The 22,863-nt window shown below is 41.9% G+C and overlaps 1 protein-coding gene across 1 annotated transcript; it reads right to left on the reverse strand.

Annotated features, from left to right (window-relative positions):
- Window positions 1-1,973: 1,973 nt before the first annotated feature.
- guca1aa (guanylate cyclase activator 1Aa) lies at window positions 1,974-22,202 on the reverse strand. Its single transcript, XM_063072187.1, has 4 exons — window positions 21,995-22,202; window positions 20,511-20,660; window positions 10,910-11,000; window positions 1,974-3,344 (listed from the first exon to the last, which is right to left on the reverse strand). Exons 1-4 carry the CDS (start codon window positions 22,190-22,192, stop codon window positions 3,217-3,219), a joined length of 567 nt encoding a protein of 188 aa, XP_062928257.1. The 5' UTR covers window positions 22,193-22,202; the 3' UTR covers window positions 1,974-3,216.
- Window positions 22,203-22,863: the final 661 nt, after the last annotated feature.

Below are 22,863 nucleotides of genomic sequence, written 5' to 3' on the forward strand. Positions count from 1 at the left end.
GGGTGGGCTACACATCTTTTTATGCTTCTATGACACATGTATTACCAAAATGAAGAATTACTCAAATGGTAAAATAGTACAACTGTGGCTGTCAATGGAAGTCAGGCCAATGCAAAAGCAAAGGAAAGGGCATACAACAAAGCAAAAATTAGTGGAAAGATAGAGGATTGGGAACTTCTAAAAAAAAATACTGAGAGCAACTAAAAAATCTTCAGAAGGGAGAAGACGAAATATGAAAACAAGCTAGCAAATAATATCAAAGTGGAGAGTAAAAGTTTTTTCAAGTATGTTAAAAATTAAAGAGAAAAGAGAGTGGATATAGGAACGCTAGAAAATGAGGCCGGAGAAATAATAACGGGCGACAAAGAGATGGCTAATGAAGTAAATGAGTATTTTGCATCAATCTTAACTGTGGAGGGCACTAGCTACTGGGCACTTCCTATAGTGTGCATCCCCAGCTACTTAGCATTTCCTACACTGTGAAACCCCAAGCTACTGGGTATTTCCTACACTGTCCAACCCCCAGCTACTCGGCATTTCCAATGCTCTGCATCTGCCAGCTACTGGACATTTCCTACAATGTGCACCCCAAGCTATTGGGTATTTCCTATGCTTTCTAACCACAAGCTACTGGGTATTTCTGACACCTCACATCCCCAGCTACGGGGCATTCCCTGCACTGTGCACCCCCCAGTTGCTGGTATTTTCTATGCTCTGCATTCCCCAGCTACTGGGCAATTTCTACACTGTGCAATCCCCAGCTACTGGTAATTTCCAACACTGTGTATCCCCAGCTACTGGGTATTTCTAACACTGTGCAATCCCCATCTACTGGGCATTTCCTGCATTGTACAACCCCAGCTCTGAGCCTCCCCTACACTGTGCATCCCACAGCTACTGGTCATTTCCTACACTGTGCATCCTTCAGCTGCTGGTAGTTTCTACGCTCTTCATCCCCCAGCTACTGGGCATTTCCTACACTGTGCATCCCTCAGCTACTGGGTGTTTCTTACATTGTACAACCCAGGTGCCAAGCATTTTCTGTGGACTTTGGTCTGCAGTCTTTTCTGCAACTGTTCAGTCTGATCTGCCAATGTCAGTACGTTGTTGCTTAAAAGTGAGAATCATCTTCATGTAACATGTTCCTCACTCTAAAACAGTTCTACAATGATTGTAAGTTGCATTTATAAACTCTGCTTTATATACGGAACGGTAGATGTTTCATGATTTTTAATGTTTTAGTGTATATCTTAAGATCAAATAGGTCACCATGAATTATGTCCATTCCTGCTGTGGGTACAATCTCATCTCAAAATTTTTCCAGCATGATTTGCTCTAGATTTGCAAGACTGATGCCTAAAATTAGAATGCCATTCGATCTAATTTATAGGCTAAAGTCTTATCACCATTCACAAGGTGCAAGTCAAAAATGTGATGGATGCTCTTCACTTGCTTTGTTGAGTACTGTTCAAGAATATCCACAAATCCGTGACAAAGCGGTCCATTTGATTGGCACGACCTCTGGTATCTCATGAATGATTTTCTTCTTACACTGGTTCACAGCAGATATGCAGTGCACCAACTACAAAATGCCTGTCAGCAGGATATCATTTTATATTTGTAACACATATGATGTCTACCAACGAGAAGGGCAAGAACAATAGGCACTTGGAAATTTCACCACCTGCAAGTCATGCATCTTTCTGCTGTTCTACAGTTCTTACCAAGTCAAACTCCCAAAGTTCCTCAATGTGTTCCATACAGCATTGTCAGCATCTCTTCATCACCAACTGCAACATTTCAAGAAAGGGGGCTTCACAGCTTTCTTTAGCAAGTATAACTAAGTAACAAACACAGGCATCACAATATTACCTACTTCCGCTAATGATTTTAAAGATGGTCCAACAATGTCTAAAAGAGAACATGTGCTCAGATTCAGGTAGAGACTTTATTTAGAACTCTCACAGGCAATTTCCTCTGATTCTTCCCACAGATTATTATAATGTTTTCCTCAAAGGTTTTTATCTATCTATCAGTACACAAAATAGCTCAACAAAACATATTACAGATGTCTCTACTCTAAATGCTGAAAAGGCACATTACTTGGAGGGTCAGACATAAATGGAGGACATCAGTCAACAAGTACAAGCTAGGAATTGACTTCATTTTCATTTAAGAAACTTGGCTTGATAATTTTGTAAAAGATGCAATGGTCTTGTAAAACTCCTTGATTTCGAATATTTTACAGTTGAAAAGAAAATTGAAATATTTTGTATGATTTTAAATTCCTGACTTAATTCCAGCATGGCTTGAAGCACCTGTTGCAGTAATGAAGCAAAGGCTACTTCATACTTCATGCTCAAGGCTAAACAGAATGCACAGATGAAGTCAAAGATATATAATAGTGAATCAATTTTCACCTCAATTACATTGGTATAATATATTAGATAACAGTAAATTCATCAATTTCATCAGAATGAAATAAAAATATTTAATCAATAAAGTATGACTTTCTTCTTCAACCTGAAATGTTATTTCTGTTTCACTTTTCTCAGATGCTGCCTGACCTACTGAGTTTTTCCCACTATTTTTATATCTATCAGATCATTTAGTTCTCAGAAATGAGTCATATACAACAATGTGTGAATCTGAGTTAGTTTCCACCTATAAATGTTTTACATGCTCTTCAAAATGCAGTTTGCATGATTTTAGAGTTAATGTTGCTGTTGTTAAATCAACCATTATAATCAATGTATCTAGGGAAGTGACTAATACAAGATACTGTACATTGGAGTTTTATAAATAGCAATCATCTATTCAAAGGTCAGTGAGTCCCAGTCCTGGTATCATCTCTCATTCCATCCTATCACTGTTGGTCAAGATTTGCAACAGTAACTTAAGAGTCATCCAGCAGACACAAAGCTGCCAGATAAGGCCATCCTGCAGGGTTCACTCTGTAGTGTTTGTCTCGCAAAACAAGCTGTACTCAGTCTTCCTTCTAGGTGTTAGTTGCACAACATAATTTTGATTTTTGAAGGTCAATTAATTAATCAGTGGGGTCAGTACATTTTTATACTGTCCAATTATACATATTAGAGAAAGTTCAGATATAGTTCTCTTGCATTTCAAGGGTCTTTTTATTCTTTTGGCTCCCGGGTAAAAATGAAGTGTTCAGATGATTCACAGTTGTCTGATGTCCTGTTTGTCTCCTCTGCTTCACACACTGTGTCTTCGATTATGAATCATTGCCACAATGTGAGTAAGATCAAGACTCTTCATCATCACCTCACAAAACTCATCATCTTTCTTGGCTCCTTCCACAAACTCTAGCAAAGAAAGCTCCCCTGTAAACAATGTGCAGATAAAGAGAAGATGAGATATAATAAAAACAAATGGCTTAACTTGAGGAGTGACAGATACAATAACTTGCATTTACACTGGCTTTTCAGAGCACAAAGATGTCTCAGCATACATTACAGCCAATAACATATTAGAAATCAAGAAATAAAGCAAACAGGAAGATCAATCAAACAGCAATCATTGGCAGATGGGACTAACAACATTGGGAAGTAAGATTAGAGTGAAATTAACAGCATAAAGGACAATGGATCAAAAACATGTGAGGAATAGGTTAGAGAGGGATCAATCTCATCAGGATAAATTAAATAGAGACATGAACAACATATTACTGCTGAAGGCTCAAAACCAAAGGGAGTGGAATTCACGAGGTGTGAACAAGATTAGAATTGGTTGGAGATAGATTAACAATATGAGGAAACAAGGGTTATACAGGTTATCTAGATAAGAATGAGGAGGTTAGGGGAGTGAGAAGGAGAGAGATTACCATATTAGGGAATATGAGCTAGTGAGAAATTAACAACTCTGGAGAGATGGGAAGTTAAGGTTTGCTAGAGCTATTTTTTTCCAGACTTCATCACAGGGAAGATACAATCTTGGCCAAAAAGGTTGACATGAGACATCATATCAGAATCAGAATCACTTTAATATAACTGGCATATGTGGTGAAATTTGTTGATTTGCAGCAGCAGTACACTGCAATACATAATAAAAAACATGAATTACTATAAGAAATATATATTTTATATATATAATTAAATAAGTAGTGCAAACATAGTGAGGTATTGTTCATGGGTTCATTGTCCATTCAGAAATCTGACGGCGGAGGAGAAGAAGCTGTTCCTGAAATATTGAGTGTGTGTCTTTAGGCTCCTGAACCTCCTCCTTGATGGTAGCAATGAGAAGAGGGCATGTCCTGGATGACGGGCGTCCTTAATATGGATGTCACCTTTCTGAGGTATCGCCTCGATGCTGGGGAGGCTAGTGCCCATGCTGGAGCTGACTGAGTTTACAACTTTCCACAGCTTTTTCTCATCCTGTCCAGTGGACCCTTCATATCAGATGGTGATGCAACCAGTTAGAAAGCTCTCCACGGAACGTAGAGATTTGTGAGAGTCTTTGGGGATGTACCAAATCTCTTCGAACTCCGATGTTGAGTGCAAGGTTGTTGTTGACACACAACTAAGCTTGCATCCTTGAGGTGTGTCAGTGTTGATTTCAGCTAGGAGGAGACGTTATTTCTGATCCACACTGACTTTGGTTTTCTGATGAGGAAGTCAAGGATCCAGTTGCAGAGGGAGATACAAAGGCCTTAATTTTGGAGCTCTTGATTAGCACTGAGGGCATGATTGTGTTGAATGCAGTAATCAATAACCAGCAGGTATTGCTGTTGTCCCAGTGATGCAAGGCTGATTCATGATCTGCAGTGTTTGACTGAGGGTGGCACCAAGTATGGCCTGGTAAAACTGAAGCTAACAGACATCAATAGGAGAATGCTAGCTCAATGAGCAGCCTTACTTCACACAGAGGTAGATGATTGTGGTTGTTGGAGATCGATGATTCCAGCCCCAGGACATCACTGCGACAAATCCTTAGGGCAGTGTCATGTGGCCGATCATTGCTTCATCAATGATCTTCCTTCTATGATAAGGTCAGTAGTGGGGATCTTCCCTGATGATTGTATAAAGTTTAATTCCACTACTGTGCCTAGTATAGTAAATGGCCATTGTGGATGTCGGAGTCCCGGGAGTCTCCCAGGGAACCAGATCTGCGTGAAGTGCATTCGGCTGCAGCTCCTTGAAGACCGTGTTAGGGATCTGGAGCAGCAGCTGGATGACCGCCAGCTTATACGGGAGAGAGAGGAGATAATTGATCAACGTTACAGAGAAGTAGTCACCTTGAAGTCGCAGGAGGCGAGTAGCTGGGTGGCTGTCAGGAGGAATGGAAATATAATCTGGCATTTAGAGCAGAGCACACCTGTGGCCAATCCCCTCAAAAATAAGCATACCACTTTGGATACTTTTCTGGGGATGACCTCGCAGGGGGATTCCATGGCGACTGAAATACAGGCACTGGGCATGGGTCCATGGTGCAGAAGGGAAAGAGAGAGAAAAAGGGGCTCAATAGGGAGGGGAACAGACAGGAGATTATGTGGACGTGAACGGGACACCCGGATGGTAGAGGATCAGTGACATCTCACATCGCATCCACAACAGTTTGGAGAGGGAAGGAGAACAGCCAGATGCCTTGGTACATATTGGTACCAATGACAAAGGAAGGAAAAGCAAAGGGGTCCTGAAAGGAGACTTTAGAGATCTAGACACTAGAATACTAAGCACAGTACAGGCCCTTCAGACCTCGATGTTGTGCCGACCCACATATTCCTTAAAAAAAAGTACTAAACCCACACTACCCCATAACCCTCTATTTTTCTTTCATCCATGTGCCTGTCCAAGAGGCTCCTGAATACCCCTAATGTTTTAGCCTCCACCACCATCCCTGCCAAGTCATTCCAGGCACCCACAACCCTCTATGTAAAAAACTTACCCCTGATCTAGGTAGAAAGCTGAGAAGCAGGACCTCCAGGATAGTAATTTCTGGATTGCTGCCTATGCCACGCACCAGTGAGCATAGAAACAGGATGATTTGGCAGATAAATGTGCGGCTGAGAAGCTGGTGCTGGCGGCAGCTCTTCAGGTTCTTGGATCATTGGGATCTCTTCTGGGGGAGGTATGACCTGCTCCCGAGTGGGACCAATATTCTTGCAGGCAGGTTTGTTAGAGCTGATGGAGAGGATTTAAACTAATTTGGCAGGGGGTGGGAACTGGAGTGAAGGGACTCAGAATAGGATGGATGGTCAAAAAGTAAAGATAGCGTGCAGTCAGATTGTCAGGAAGGGCAGGCAGGTGATGGGACATAATCACAGCCAACAGGGTGAGTATCAAATCATTAGGGATGCAGAATCAAAAATGTAGCAAATACAGTACTCAAGGTGTTGTTTCTTAATGCATGGAGAATAAGAAATAAGGTGGATGATCTTGTTGCAATATTACATATTGCCAGGTATGATGTTGTGGCCATCACTGAATCGTGGCTGAAGGATGGTTGTAGTTGGGAGCTGAATGTCCAAGGTTACACGTTGTACCAGACAATAGGAAGGTAGGCACAGTCGGAGATGTGGCTCAACTGGTAAAGGATGGCATCAAATCAGTAGAAAGATGTGACATAGGACTGGAAGATGTTGAATCCGTGTGGGTTGCATTAAGAAACTGAAAGAGTAAAAGGACGTTGTTGGCAGTTATATAAAGACATCCCAACAGTGGCTGGGAGATGGACTACAGATTACGACAGGAAATAGAAAAGGTGAGTCAAAAGGGCAAGGTTGTGACAGAGTTTAACATGCACGTTGATTGGGAAAATTAGGTTGGTAATGGATCTCAAGAGAGTGAGTTTGTTGAATGCCTAAGAGATGACTTTTTAGAGCAGTTTGCTGTTGAGACTACTAGGGGATCAGCTATGCTGGATTGGGTGTTATGTAATGAACCAGGGATGATTAGGGAGCTTAAGGTAAAGGAACCCTTAGGAATCAGTGATCACAATATGATTGTTGATATTTGATAGGGAGAAAGTAAAGTCTGACGGAGCAGTATTTCAATGGAGTAAGGGAAATTACAGTAGTATGAGAGAGGAGTTGGCCAAAGTAAATTGGAAGGGGTTGACAGCAGGTATGTCAGCAGAGCAGCAATGGTGTGTGTTTCTGGGAAAAATGAGGAAGGTGCAGGACACCTGTATTCCAAAAAAATTAAGAAATTCTTAAATGGTAAAATAGTACAACTATGGCTGACAGGGAAAGTCAAAGCTATTGTAAAAGCAAAGGAAAGGGCATAAAACAAAGCAAAAATTAGCGGGAAGATAGGGGATTGGGAAGTTTTTAAAAACCTACAGAGACCAACTAAAAGAATGATTAGAAGGGAAAAGATGAAATGTGAAAGAAAGCGAGCAAATAATTTCACAGTGGATGGTAAAAGCTTTTTCCAGAACGTAAAAAATAAAAAGAGAGATGAGAGTGAATATAGGACAGCTAGAAAATGAGGCAACAGAAATAATAATGGGGGACAAGGAGATGGCTGATGAACTAAATGAGTATTCTGCATCACTCTTCACTGTGTAAGACACTAGCTGTGTGCCAGATGTGTGTGAGGGAAGAGAAGTGGGTGCAGTTACTATTACAAGGGAGAAGGTGCTCAAAAAGCTGAAAGACCTAAAGGTACATAAGTCACCTGGACCAGATGAACCGCACCCTAGGGTTTTGAAAGAGGTAGCGTTGGAGATTGTGGCGGTATTAGAAATGATCTTTCAAAAATTATTGGACTCTGTCATGGTGCCAGAGAACTGGAAAATTGCAAATATCACTCCACTTTTTAAGAAAGGAGGAAGGCAGCAGAAAGGAAATTGTAGACCGGTTAACCTGACCTTAGTAGTTGGGAAGATGTTAGAATCAATTGTTAAAGATGAGGTGATGGAGTACTGGGTGACACAGTACAATATAGGACCAAGTCAGCACGGTTTCCAAAAAGGAAAATCCTGCCTGACAAACTGTTGGGATTCTTTGAGGAGATTACAAGTAAGATAGATAAAGGGTACATAGTGGATGTTGTATACTTGGACTTTCAGAAGGCCCTTGATAAGGTGCCACATATGAGGCTGCTTACCAAGTTAAGAGCCCATGGTATTACAGGAAGTTACTAAGATGGTTAGAGCATCGGCTGATTGGCAGGAGGCAGCAAGTGGGAATAAAAGGATCCTTGTCTGGTTGGCTGCCAGTGACTAGTGGTGTTCCACAGAGGTCGGTGTCGGGACCACTTCTTTTTATGCTGTAGATAAATGATTTAGATGAAGAAATAGATGGCTTTCTTGCCAAGTTTGCAGATGATACGAAGATTAGTGGAGGGGCAGGTAGTATCAAGGAAACAGGTAGGATGCAGAAGGACTTAGACAGATTAGGAGAATGGGCAAGAAAGTGCCAAATGCAATACAATTTGGAAAATACATGGTCATGCACTTTGGTAGTCGAAATAAGTGTGTGGACTATTTTCTAAACGGGGAGAAAATCCAAAAATCTGAGATTCATAGGGACTTGGGAATTCTTGTGCAGACACCCTCAAGGTTAACTTGCAGATTGAGTCAGTGGTGAGGAAGACAAATACAGTATTAGCATTTATTTCAAGAGGTCCAGAATTGAATAGCAGGGATGTGATGCTGAGGCTTTATAAGGCACTGGTGAGGCCTCACCTTGAGTATTGTGAACAGTTTTGGGCTCCTCATCTTAGAAGAGATGCGCTGGCATTGGAGTGGGTTCAGAGGAGGTAAACAAAGATGATTCCAGGAATGAAAGGGTTAACATATGAGGAACGTTTGATGGCTCTCAGTCTGTTCTTGCTGGAATTTCAAAGGATGAGGGGGGATCTTATTGAAACCTTTTCAACGTTGGAAGGCCTAGACAGTGCAGATGTGGAAAGGATGTTTCCCGTGGTGGGGGAGTCTAGGACAAGAGGGCACAGCCCCAGGGTATAGAGGCATCCATTCAAACAGAGAAGCAGAGAAATTTCTTTAGCCAGAGGGTGATGAATTTGTAGAATTTATTGCCACATGCTGCTGTGGAAGCGAGGTCATTGGGGGTATTTAAGGCAGAGATTGACAGGTTCTTGATTGGACTTGGCATCAAAGGTTATGGGGAGAAGGCCAGGAGGAGAAAAAAAGGATCAGCCATGATTGAATGGAGGAGACGACTCAATAGGCCAAGTGGCCTAATTCTGGTCCTATATTTCATGGTCTTATGGTCACTTGCCATTCCTCAACAAATGACTCAAAAAGACTGAGACAACAATAGGGCATGGGTTGGTAAGTGGCAAGTAATGTTCATCCCATAGTAGTGCAGAGCAATGACCATCTGAAATTAGAGAGATACTAATCTCTTCCTCTTGACATTGTTATCATCAAGTCTTTCAACATCAACATCTTGGGGTAACCATTGACCAGAAACTCAACTGGATCAGACACACAGAACCCGACCTTCAAGAGCAGATCAGAGGCTGGGTATCCTATGATGTATGACTCATCTGTTGACACACCACTGCCTTTCACCAACTACAAGGCACAAGCCAGGAGCATTAAAATATTCCCATTTGCTCAGATGAGTGTAAGTCCAAAATCCCAAGAAACTCAACACCAACCAGGACAATCCACCACACTACTCCAAGAGCCACCCAAATACTCATTGCCTCTATCGCTGGTTCACAATATGTACTATCTATAAAAAGTAGTGTAACCCTCAGGCTCGGCCAATACGTAATCGTCTAGAGGAAAACAACTTCTGGCCCCCGCAAACTGAGAAATCTCATTTGTGTGGATGCTGCGTGATGTGTTGCCCGGTTACAAATCCACACCACAAAATATCTGACAGTAAGCCATACTCAAATAAATCATTAAACTTTATAAATTTTAATCTAGATAGAGGGTTAGTAAAGAAAATAAGAAGTAAAAGGGCCCATTTTAAGGAAAAAGTCAAAAGTGCACATTGGAGCTCACTGCTACGGCTATGCATCAACCATAGACCTCCTCTGAGCGTTGCCAAACTTCGTACCCTCGCTCCCAGTCCACTCCATCCAGTGGTCTACCAGCTCTCTCCACACGTGTCTTCCTTCTTCTTCTCTTGCCGACAAAGGACCGCGAAAATCTCTCTTCCAGACTCACAAGAAAGAACAACATTTGTCCCATTGGATAACATACATTCCAAAGCCCCGCTATCTCTAGTCATAACCCAAACATTGCTGCTACAGAGAAACCATTACATTAGCAGTGAAACCTTACAGCATGTTACAGTAGTGCAGTTAGGCTAGGCTACCATGGACTACTGGGCACCTGGACCATCCTGATCATATCTCTCAAGACCACAAACCTCCAAGAAAAATGAAGTCAGCTGGCATGTAGGAATTTTACCACTTGCAGATTCTCCTTCATGTTGCATGCCACTCTGATTTGGAAATATGTTGCCATTCCTTCAGTATTACTGGATGTAATTCCTGGAAATTCAATTGTAGAATTACAGGAGTAACATCAGCAAAAATATTGTAGTGATTCAGGAAGGAGAATCAAAGGCAATTAGGAATGGGCAGTAAATTTTGACCTTACTTGTGACACCCAGGTTTCACCAAAATAAAAGAAAGATCTCAAATATTCTCCACGTTCCAGGACATTGTCCTTCTTTCATTGACAGTAGCTCTAAATAATTGAACTCATCATCTGATAGCACTGATGGGGGTGCCTTCCAGAAGATACCCATATCTTAAAAGATGAAAAGATTTTTAAAAACGCATTCAGGATGAGGTTTATCACAGTCTTTCTAGAACTTAAATGACAGCTCCAACACATTTTTAGGTTTGCTCTTAAATAAATAATATAGAGGCAATCAGAATTGGTAATGCTGGTAGATTTGTATACAGGCAAGGTAATGTGAAACCCAGAAGAGATCAGAAGAGAACACACTACTTACCATCTCCATTGACATCAATTTTGTCAAAGACCCTGTTTGTGAACTCCTCTGCTGATTGCTCTTGCTGGGAGCCATTAATGGCACGTATAGCCTGCAGATTGATAAAAATTAATGAGTCTCACAAATTATGTTTTGTGACTGAAAGAAAAAGCCACTGAGAGGTTGCATTTGTGAAAAAAAGTTTTTAAATCTGCTTGAACTGAAATGGTGCCGATCAATAGGGGTGGAGGGTGTTTAATTGTGGCTTCAAGTAAAGTTTGAAATAACGATTGGAATTGATAGAGATACAGGCCAAGAATTACCAAAGGAAGAATGAAGTCGTGTCGAGAAGAAATGGCTTTACACAAAGGGTGATCCTAAATGAAATTATTTTAACACAATGGATGTTGAGACAGTGGCTGAAACACCATTCAAACAGAAGTGAATGAAAGCTTGATGAAGAAACAGGGAAGAGGGCAAGTATCGGAATTAGGGATAGATCAATTCAAATGAAGAACTGCCAATTGCTCATGCATGGTGACCTGAACTGATTCCTGTTGCTTCATAATTTCTATGATTCTAGTTAATCAATCAAACTTATATACATCATTTAATGAATCATTATACGGCATAGGAGCCTTATCCTTGGCTTATACCTCTTCAGTTGATACCTCAATTATGGAATGAGAAAGGATCTTATGCCAAAACAAATAAGTTCTTTCTATGGTTCCCTTTGCAACTCCCTTGTTCACTCTTCCACGTCACCAACCATTACTCAACCCAAAACACCTTCCCACGCGACTGCAGGAGACGCACACCATCAAGAAACTCAAATAGTCAAACCTGCCTGTCCAGGTAGACACATTATTTCTGCTTATACCTGCCCCAATGAACATATCTGCATATCTTGACTCAGTTTCATCTCCCTGGTCCAATCTCTTCCTATCTATATCCATAAGACCAGAAGATATAAGTCTCTGCCTTAAATACACTGGATGACTTGGCTTCCACAGCCGCTTATGGCAATAAACTCCACAGATTTACCACCCTCTGACTAAAGTAATTTCTCCACATCTCTATTCTAAATCCTGAAGTTGTGCCCTCTTGTCCTAGACTCCCCTACCATGGGAAATAACTTTGCCACATCTAATCTGTTCAGGCCTTTTAACATTCGGAATGTTTCTATGAGATCCCCCCCCCACCCCCATTCTCCTGAACTCCAGGGAATACAGCCCAAGAGATGCCAGATGTTACTCATACGGTAACCCTTTCATTCCTGGGATCATTCTCGTGAATCTTCGCTGAACCCTCTCCAATGTCAGTATATCCTTTCTAAAATAAGGAGCCCAAAACTGCACACAATATTCCAAGTTACTGACAATACTCCATCTTTTCCTTTCTAATGAACTTCTTAGTTTCCTTCTGGAAGTTTTTAAAAGCTCCCCAATCCTCTATGTTCCTACTGGCCTTGGCTTCCTTGTATGTCTTCTCTTTTGCTTTTACTTTGCTTCTGACTTCACTTGTCAGCTTCTGTAGTGTCCTTCTTCCATTCTGTTGGGGTCATATACTGCATCCGGTGCGGCCTCCTGTATATCGGTGCCACCCATCGTAGATTGGGAGACTGCTTCACTGAGCACCTATGCTCTGTCCTCCACTTCCCATTCCCATTCTGACATGTCGGTCCATGGCCTCCTTTACTGCCATGATGAGGCCACACTCAGGTTGGAGGAGTAACATGTTATATTCCATCTTGATAGCCTCCAACCTGATCGCATGAACATCAATTTCTCAAACTTTTGTTCAAGTTCCATGCCCTTCACTATTCCCCACTCCCATTCCCTCTCTCACCTTATCTCTTTATGTGCCCATCACTTCCCTCTGGTGCTGCTCCCCCTTCCTTTTCTTCCTTAGCCTTCTGTCCTCTCATATTAGACTCCCCCCTTCTCCAGTCCTTTATCTCTTTCACCAATCAACTTCCCAGCCCTTTACTTCACACTCCCCCCCCACCCCCCCAGTTTCACCTATTACCTTGTATTTCTTCCTCCTCTCTCCCCACCTTCTTCACAATTCAAAACAATCATTCCTCAGCACCTTATTGGAAAGCTGAGCCTGCTGGGCCTGAACATCTTCCTCTGCAACTGGATCCTGGACTTCCTGACTGGGAGACCTCAGGCAGTCCGGATCAGGAGCAGCATCTCCAACACCATCACACGAGCACGGGGGCCCCCCAGGGCTGTGTGCTCAGTCTACTGCTGTTCACTCTGCTGACCCACGACTGTGCTGCAATACACAGCCTGAATTACATCATCGAGTTCACCGATGGCACAACCGTGGTGGGTCTCATCAGCAAGAACAACGAGTCAGCATACAGAGTAGAGGTGCAGTGGCTAACGGACTGGTGCAGAGCGAACAACCTGTATCTGAATGTGAACAAAACAAAAGAGATAGTTGTTGACTTCAGGAGGACACGGAGTGACCACTCTCTACTGAACATCAACGGCTCCTCTGTAGAGATCGTTAAGAGCACCAAATTTCTTACTCTTCACCTGGCGGAGAATCTCACCTGGTCCCTCAACACCAGCTCCACAGCCAAGAAAGCCCAGCAGCGTCTCTACTTTCTGCTAAGGCTGAGAAAAGTCCATCTCCCACCCCCCTTCCTCACCGCATTCTACAGAGGTTGTATTGAGAGCATCCTGAGCAGCTGCATTACTGCCTGGTTCAGAAATTGCATCGTCTCGGATTGCAAGACTCTGCAGCGGATAGTGAGGTCAGCTGAGAAGATCATCGGGGTCTCTCTTCCCGCCATTACAGACATTTACATCACGCGCTGTATCCACAAAGCTAACAGCATTGTGAAGGACTCCACGCACCCCTCATACAAACTCTTCTCCCTCCTGCCATCTGGCAGAAGCTACCGAAGCATTCGGGCTCTCACGACCAGACTATGTAACAGTTTCTTCCCCCAAACCATTAGACTCCTCAATTCCCAGAGTCTAGTCTGACACCAACCTACACACACACACACACACACACACACACACACACACACACACACACACACTCAACTGAACACCACTCCACTCCCTTTGCAATTTTTACTCATTTCTTTCTCAATTCCTGCTAAATACATCGTTTACATTGTTTACATTTACATTTACATCATTTATTATTTTATATTGTAATTTGTCTTTTACTGTGCCTATTGTCTTGTTTATTAATTATTGTACTGTCTTGCACTGTTTTGTGTAGTCCCGTGTAGGTCTGAAGTCTAATGTAGTTTTGTGCTGTTTCACGTAGTCTAGTGTAGTTTTGTGTTGTTTCATGTAGCACCATGGCTCTGGAGGAATGTTGTTTCATTTTTCTGTGTACTGTACCAGCAGTTATGGTTGAAATGACAATAAAAGTGACTTGACTTGGTGCACCTTCAAACCAACCTTTTGTGATTCATACGCAATCACTCCCAAGTCCCTCTACACAGCAGCATGCTGCAATTTTTTACCATTTAAATAATAATCTGCCCTTCCATATTTCCTTCCAAAGTGGATGACCTCACATTGACCAACATTGTATTCCATCTACCAGACCCTTGTCCACTCATTTAACCTATCTATATCTCTGTGCAGACTCTCCATATTTTCTGCACAATTTGCTTTTCCACTCAATTTAGTATCATCAGCAAACTTAGATACACCACACCCAGTCTCCTCTTCCAGACAGCTGTGGGCCCAGCACTGACCCTGAAGCACACTGCTCACCACTAATTGTCAACAAGAATAACACTCTTGTATCCCAACTCTCTGCTTTCTGTTGGTTAACCAATCCTCTATCCATGCCAATACATCAACCCAACTCTATGCATGCTTATGCATAGACCAGTTAGCCTGACCTCAGAGGTTGGGAATATGTTAGAGTTAATTGTTAAGGTTCAGCTGATGGAGTACTTGGTGAAATAGGACAAGATAGGACAAAGTCAGTACGGTTTCCTTAAGGGAAAATCCTGCCTGCCGAATATTTTGGAATCCTTTGAGGAGATCACAAGTAGGATAGATAAAGGAGATGCAGTGGATGTAGTATATTTGGACTTTCAGAAGGACGTTCACAAGGTGCCACAGCTGAGGCTGCTTACCAAGTTAAGAGCCCATGGTATTACAGGAAAGTTACTAACATGGTTAGAGCATTGGCTGATTGGTAGGGGGCAGTGAGTGGGAATAAAAGGATCTTTGTCTGGTTGGCTGCCAGTGACTAGTGGTGTTCCACAGGGGTCAGTGTTGGGACCACTTCTTTTTAGGCTGTATATAAATGATTTAGATGATGGGAATAGTTGGCTTTGTTGCCAATTTTGCAGATGATACGAAGATTAGTGGAGGGATAGATAGTGTTGAGGAAACAGGTAGAATGCAGAAGGACTTAACAGCTGAGAAGAATGGGCAAGAAAGTGGCAAATGAGATACAATGTTGTAAAATGCATTGTCATGCACTTTGGTAGTAGAAATAAATGTGTGGACTATTTTCTAAATAGGGAGAAAATCCAGGAATCTGAGATGCAGAGGGACTTGGAAGTCCTTGTGCAGAACACCCTAAAGGTTAACTTGCAGGTAGAGTCAGTGGTGAGGAAGGCAAATGTAATGTTAGCATTCATTTCAAGACATCTAAGATACAAGAGCAAGGATGTGATGCTGAGGTTTTACTAGTGTGGCCTCACCTTGAGTATTGTGAACAGTTTTGGGCCCTTCATCTTAGAAAAGATGTGCTGGCATTGGAGATGGTCTAGAGGAGGTTCACAAGGATGATTCCGGGAATGAAAGGGTTATCATACAAGGAACGTTTGATGGCTCTGGATCTATACTCACTGGAATTTAGCAGGATGAGCAGGAATCTCATTGAAACCTTTTGAATGTTGAAAACCTTAGATAGAATAGATATGGAAAGGATGCTTCCCATGATGGGAGAGTCTGCAACAAGAGGGCACAGCCTCAGGATAGAGGGGCACCCTTTCAAAACAGAAATGCAGAGAAATTTCTTTAGCCAAAGGGTGGTGAATTTGTGGAATTTGTTGCCACGTGCAACTGTGGAGGCCAGGTTATTGGGTGTATTTAAGAGAGAGATTGATAGGTTCTTGATCATACACGGCATCAAAAGTTACAGGGAGAAGCCAGGAACTGAGGTTGAGGAGGAGAAAAAAAAAGTATCAGCCATGATTGAATGTTGGAGCAGACTCAATGGGCCAGATGGCCTAATTCTGTTTCTATGTCTTATGGATAAATCTTTTATGCAGCTCCTTATTGAACACCTTCTGGAAATCCGAGTAAATAATGTCCATCTGTTCCACTCTATCCACTGTGCTCATTATATCCTCAAAGAACTTCAGTAAGTTGGTCAAACAGGACCTGCCTTTGCTGAATCCATGCTGTGTCTGTTGATGGATCCGTTTCTTTCCAGATGCCTCACTATTTCTTCTTTAATAATGGCTTCAAGCATTTTCCCAACTACAGATAGAAACATAGAAACATAGAAAACCTACAGCACAATACGGGCCTTTCGGCCTACAAGGTTGTGCCAAACATGTCCCCACCTGAGAAATTACTAGGCTTACCCATAGCCCTCTATTTTTCTAAGCTCCATGTACCTATCCAAAAGTCTCTTAAAAGACCCTATTGTATCGGCCTCCACCATTGTTGCCGGCAGCCCATTCCATGCACTCACCACTCTCTGCATAAAAAACGTACCCCTGACATCTCCTCTGTACCTGCTCCCCAGCACCTCAAACCTGTGTCCTCTTGTGGCAACCATTTCAGCCCTGGGAAAAAGCCTCTGACTATCCACACGATCAGTGCCTCTCATCAACTTATACACCTCTACCAGGTCACCTCTCATCCTCTGTTGCTCCAAGGAGAAAAGGCCAAGTTCACTCAACCTGCTTTCATAAGGCATGCTCCCCAATCCAGGCAACATCCTTGAAAATCTCCTCTGCACCCTTTCTATGGCTTCTACATCCTTCCTGTAATGAGGCGACCAGAACTGAGCACAGTACTCCAAGTGGGGTCTGACCAGAGTCCTATATAGCTGCAACATTACCTCTTGCCTCTTAAACTCAATCCCATTATTGATGAAGGCCAATGCACATTATGCCTTCTTAACCACAGAGTCAACCTGCACAGCTGCTTTGAGCGTCCTATGGACTCAGACCCCAAGATCCCTCTGATCCTCCACACTGCCAAGAGTCTTATTATTAATAGTATATTCGGCCATCAGATTTGACCTACCAAAATGAACCACTTCACACTTATCTGGGTTGAACTCCCTCTGCCATTTCTCAGCCCAATTTTGCATCCTATGAATGTCCCACTGTAACCTCTGACAGCCCTCCACACTATCCACAACACTTCCAACCTTTGTGTCATCAGCAAACTTACTAACCCATCCCTCCATTTCCTCATCCAGGTCATTTATAAAAATCACGAAGAGTAAGGGTCCCAGAATGGATCCCTGAGGCACACCACTGGTCACTGACCTCCGTGCAGAATATGACCTGTCTACAACCACTCTTCGCCTTCTGTGGGCAAGCCAGTTCTGGATCCACAAAGCAATGTCCCCTTGGATCCCATGCCTCCTTACTCTCTCAATAAGCCTTGCATGGGGTACCTTATCAAATGCCCTGCTGAAATCCATATACACTACATCTACTGCTCTTCCTTCATCAATGTGTTGAGTCACATCCTCAAAAAATTCAATCAGGCTCGTAAGGCATGACCTGCCCTCAACAAAGCCATGCTGACTATTCCTAATCATATTATAGTTCTCCAAATGTTCATAAATCCTGCCTCTCAGGATCTTCTCCATCAATTTACCAACCACTGAAGTAAAAAACCAACTGGCCTGTTGTCACCTACCTTTTGCCTACATCCGTTTTTGAACAGTGGCGTGACTTTGGCCATTTTCCATTCCGCCGGAACCTGCCCAGAGTCCAGAGGATTTTTGTAAATTATGACCAAACCTCTACTATGACTTCTGCCATTTCTTTCAGTGCTCCAGGATGCATTCCATCAGGACCAGGGGACTTATCTATCTTCAGGCCCACAATTTTGCTCAGAACTACCTCTTTAGTGATAGCTATTGTATCGAGGTCCTCACCTCCCATCACATCCATAACATCTCTCTTTAGCATGTTAGACATGTCCTCCACCGTGAAGACCGACACAAAAGAGTCGTTCAAAGCCTCTGGCATTTCCTCGTTACTCAATATCAATTCCCCCTTATCATCCTCCATGGGACCTATGTTCATTTTAGCCCCCTTTTCCACTTTATGTAATTATAAGAACTTTTATTATCTGTTTTTACATTTTGTGCTAATTTATTTTCAAAATCCTTCTTCCCTTTCTTTATTACTTGCTTAATGGTTCTTTTCCCAGTCTTCTAGTTTCCCAGTATGCTTGGCAACTTTTTAATGCAGACAAGAGTGAGGTATTGCACTTTGGGAGGACAAACTAGGGTAGGGTTTACATTGTGGGTGGTAGGACACCCAGGAGGACTGTAGAACAGAGGGATCTTGGAATACAGATCTATAATTCCTTGAAAGTGGCATCACTAATAGGTAGGGTGTTAAAAAGAGCTTCTGACATATTGACAATCTTAAATCGAAGTATTGAGTGCAGGAGTTGGGATGTTATGTTGAAATTGTATAATGTTAGTGAGGCCTGATTTGGATTATTGTACACAGTTTTATCACTTAACTATAGGAAAGATGCCTATAAGATCGAACGAATGCAGAGAAAATTTGCATGGATGTCGCCAGAAATTGAGGACCTCAGTTATAGGGAAAGATTGAATAGGATAGAACTGTATACCCTAGAGTGTAGGAGAATGAGGTATACAAAATTACGAGGGGTATCTGTCTGTCTGTCTAGGTACCATATCCGATGCGGACTTTGGTGACCATGGTTTTCCATTTAGATCTATCCTTCGTTTTTTGGATGACTTCCATTTCCTCGATGTATAGCCACCTGGCTATGCTTTTGATGTACATAAGCCGAGGTCTTATGAGCTTGGGTGAGACTAGAATTAGAGGTTATAGGTTAAGACCATAAGACAAAGGAGCAGAAGTCGGCCATTTGGCCCATGGAGTCTGCTCCGCCACTCCATCATGAGCTGATCCATTCTCCCAATTAGTCCCACTCCCCCACCTTCTCACCATAACCTTTGATGCCCTGGCTACTCAGATACCTATCAATCTCTGCCTTAAATACACCCAATGACTTGGCCTCCACTGCTGCCCGTGGCAACAAATTCCATAGATTCACCACCCTTTGACTAAAAAAATTTCTTCGCATTTCTGTTCTGAATGGGCGCCCTTCAATCCTGAAGTCATGCCCTCTCGTACCCAACTCCCCCATCATGGGAAACAACTTTGCCACATCCACTCTGTCCATGCCTTTCAACATTCGAAATGTTTCTATAAGGTCTCCCCTCATTCTTCTAAACTCCAAAGAATACAGTCCAAGAGCAGACAAATGTTCCTTATATGTTAACCCTCTCATTCCTGGAATCATTCTAGTGAATCTTCTCTGTACCCTCTCCAACGTCAGCACATCCTTTCTTAAATAAGGAGACCAAAACTGCCCACAGTGCTACAAGTGAGGTCTCACCGGCGCCCGCCTTATAGAGCCTCAACATCACATCCCTGTTCCTATACTCTATTCCTCTAGAAATGAATGCCAACATTGCATTTGCCTTCTTCACTACCGACTCAACCTGGCGGTTAGGGATGAAAGGTGAAATGTTTAAAGGGAGCATGATGAGGAACTTCTTCACACAGAGGGCAGTGAGAGTGTGGAATATATAAATTTATATAATCCCTTTAGTACAGAGGTTATGAAAATGTAGTGGTCATTATGGACCTTTAATTTTGCACAGCTTGCTGGTTGAGTGTAATATGTGAGCTGGAATTCAGAGAAAATTCCATATTCCTTTCATTTGTACCTGGGAATTGATAGTTACCATTAGATTGAGCAAAACAGCCTTGGGTTTATTCTAACAAAAATAATTCTCTCACTGCTGTGCTGACACATCAGTACAGAATTATGGGTTCATCTTCTGAACACGATTTGAACCCTTTGACCAAGAAGCAGAAGCACTATTGACTAAACTACAACGAAGAAAACGCTGTCTTGTGGTAGCATACTTCTTTCCATCTCCAGTTTTAATTATTAATTTTATCTTCATCTCTTATTACCTTGAGCTCACAGAGTCTTAAGCAGGCTGAGTCCTCTAAACTCGAACCAATTGCAACAAGGCTTCATAAGTACAATAAATCAGTTGGATTATATTATTTGCAGAGCGGTTAGAATGTGGTCTTTTTGAATCTTTCTATGGACAGTACACTGATAAATGAGAGCAAAGGAATTACAAAAGTTATGCTGGAAAGCTAAGATGAGATACATGGAACTGGAGGAGACATGCATGGAGTATGAAGACTACTTAGACTGATTAGCACAATCAACTCCACAACGTAGATATAATCTCCACTTGCTAATTACACCACGTCATCCTCATGACCCCTGTACTTTTGTTTCAGGAGTCAGTTCAATTGTAAAAACACTTTCTAGAAGTGACAGTGCTTTCTTACCTTAATGATGTTCAGCAATTCATGTCTGTCTATGCATCCATTTCCATCTACATCATAGAGCTTAAAATACCAGCGTAATTTTTGTTCCATCTTGCCCCGGAGGACTAAGCTAAGAGCAGCCACGTACTCCATGAAATCAATGTATCCATCCTGAAATTCATGAAGTCACAGCTATAACCCAGATACTCATCATCAAACTTAATTTTAAATATTGGTTCTGCCAAAATAATTTCAAGTCTACTGAATATCTCAAAACATGCCAGTGATCTGATACCTTATTCATGCATTGGGAGATGCAAGGACTATAACTGATGGAACTGACCTTCATAAGTCAGAATGGAGCTGAGCCCCAATAATCAGGTCACTGAAATTCTGCTGGGCAGTCACACACTGCTGAATTTGCCAGCAGATTTTGCGGGTAAGGGATAATTAACTTAGCTTTTTTGGAGTTGTCCGGATATAATTTCCCCAGCAAAAACAAAGTGACCACTGGAAGAATTCAATGGATTGAGCAGCATCTGTCAAGGCAAAGGGCCAATTGACCCTGTATCAGGATTTTGAATGTAGAAGGGAAAAAGCTAGTAACTCACCTTGACCTCTGACTTATTCCAGCCGATTGTTTTTCCTGTCAGACTAGAGCATCGCAATCACTTCTGAATCTAATAAAATCTCCATTTCTGTCTTGGGTAATGATTATCTTCTTGACTGCTTGTCAATCCAATAGTATTTTGTTTCAATTTGTTTGGAGATTTACAACTATATCACACTCCACAACGCTTAATCTTATAGCCTGAAAATGTCCTAAGACAGATGTCTATTCCACGGTGAACTTTATGACTCCTGTACCAGAAAAAGGATATTCAAGCAGGTTCCTGCTCAGTGAGTCCCAGTCCTGTACCTGGTGCTTTATATTAAAATCCACAGTCTTTACTTAATGTCTTATATTGTAATTATTAAATTATTAGTAAAAAAGAAAATATCTGAGTTTAAGCTTTCCCAACTTTAATGTAATAACGGAATTTTCATAACTTCTAAATGGAATGCTGAAATTAGGGAATTGTATGAACTGCCAAAACCAAATAAAATAGTGAAGCACTTTTCATTTATAATAATTTTTTCATACACTGAATTTCTGGTTCCATGCAGAGTGATTGCACCCTAAATCCTTTCCTGTATCTCACAACAGTACCCATCTCAAGATGTCCCCTCATGATTAATTTCATTATGTCAGACAATCTCAAGGTATCAACTACACACACACAACCCCGGCATTATATACTTCACCATACTTTTAAATGCCAAATCACTTCTTCTACTCTATCAGCCTTCATGTTCAATCTCGTTTCATCCACCTCACAAGATCATTACTCAATTACTTATCTCATTGTTAACCTACTTTATATACCCCTTCAAATTACTACTTTCTTGATATCCTTTTCATATAGACAAAGTTAACAGAATATCTTGATTTTCTCTTTCCATACCTTATTCATATCAAAAGTTTTAAACATCTGCTCAATATAAGCACTGGCTTCTGGGCTCAATCCCTTAAGGCCGAAGAACTGTTTGAATTCATGCAAGGTCAGTTGACCTGATGGGCATTCAACCATAAACTTCTTGTACCAGTGGTGGAGCTCGATAGCCTGTAGATCATCCACAGTGGTGCTCTGTGAGTTTCCCATTACACCTGTTGATCTCACACACAGGCACACGCTCTTGGATATGGCTAGCTATCTTTGTGTCTGAACATCCAAGCTAATTTAACTGAGAGATAAGCTTCTCTCTGGCCAATCAGCAACACTAATCCCTCCTGTTATGGGTTTAAGCTCTTAGGATATTTAAAGAAAGCTATCATCTACCTGAATACTAGATTGTTGCCAGGGAACAATTATCCCAAAGCTTCATTTACCCAACATCTCACACACTTCCTTTTTCTTTGCCATTTTATTTTTGTCCCCTTCATTCACTTTCTCTTCTTAAACCAGGTATCTTTTCACTCAAGTGAACTAGTACTATTTAACTTTGACATATTAAAAATCGACATCATACCTTACCAAGAATATGGTACCTTACCAAGTTTGTGACTCTGAAAGATTTTAATTTTCCACACATAGACGGGGAAGCCCATACTGTAAAAGGGCTGGACGGTTTGGAGTTTGTAAAATGTGTGCAGGATAGTTTTTTGCAGCAATACATAGAGGTACCAACTAGAGAAGGGGCAGTGTTGGATTTCCTGTTAGGGAATGAGATAGGTCAGGTGACAGAGGTGTGTGTTGGGGAGCACTTCGGGTCCAGTGATCACAATGCCATTAGTTTGAATATAGTTATGGAGAAGGATAGGTCTGGACCCAGG

This window comes from Mobula hypostoma, chromosome 20, assembly GCF_963921235.1.
Source record: "Mobula hypostoma chromosome 20, sMobHyp1.1, whole genome shotgun sequence".
Taxonomy (NCBI): Eukaryota; Metazoa; Chordata; class Chondrichthyes; order Myliobatiformes; family Myliobatidae; genus Mobula; species Mobula hypostoma.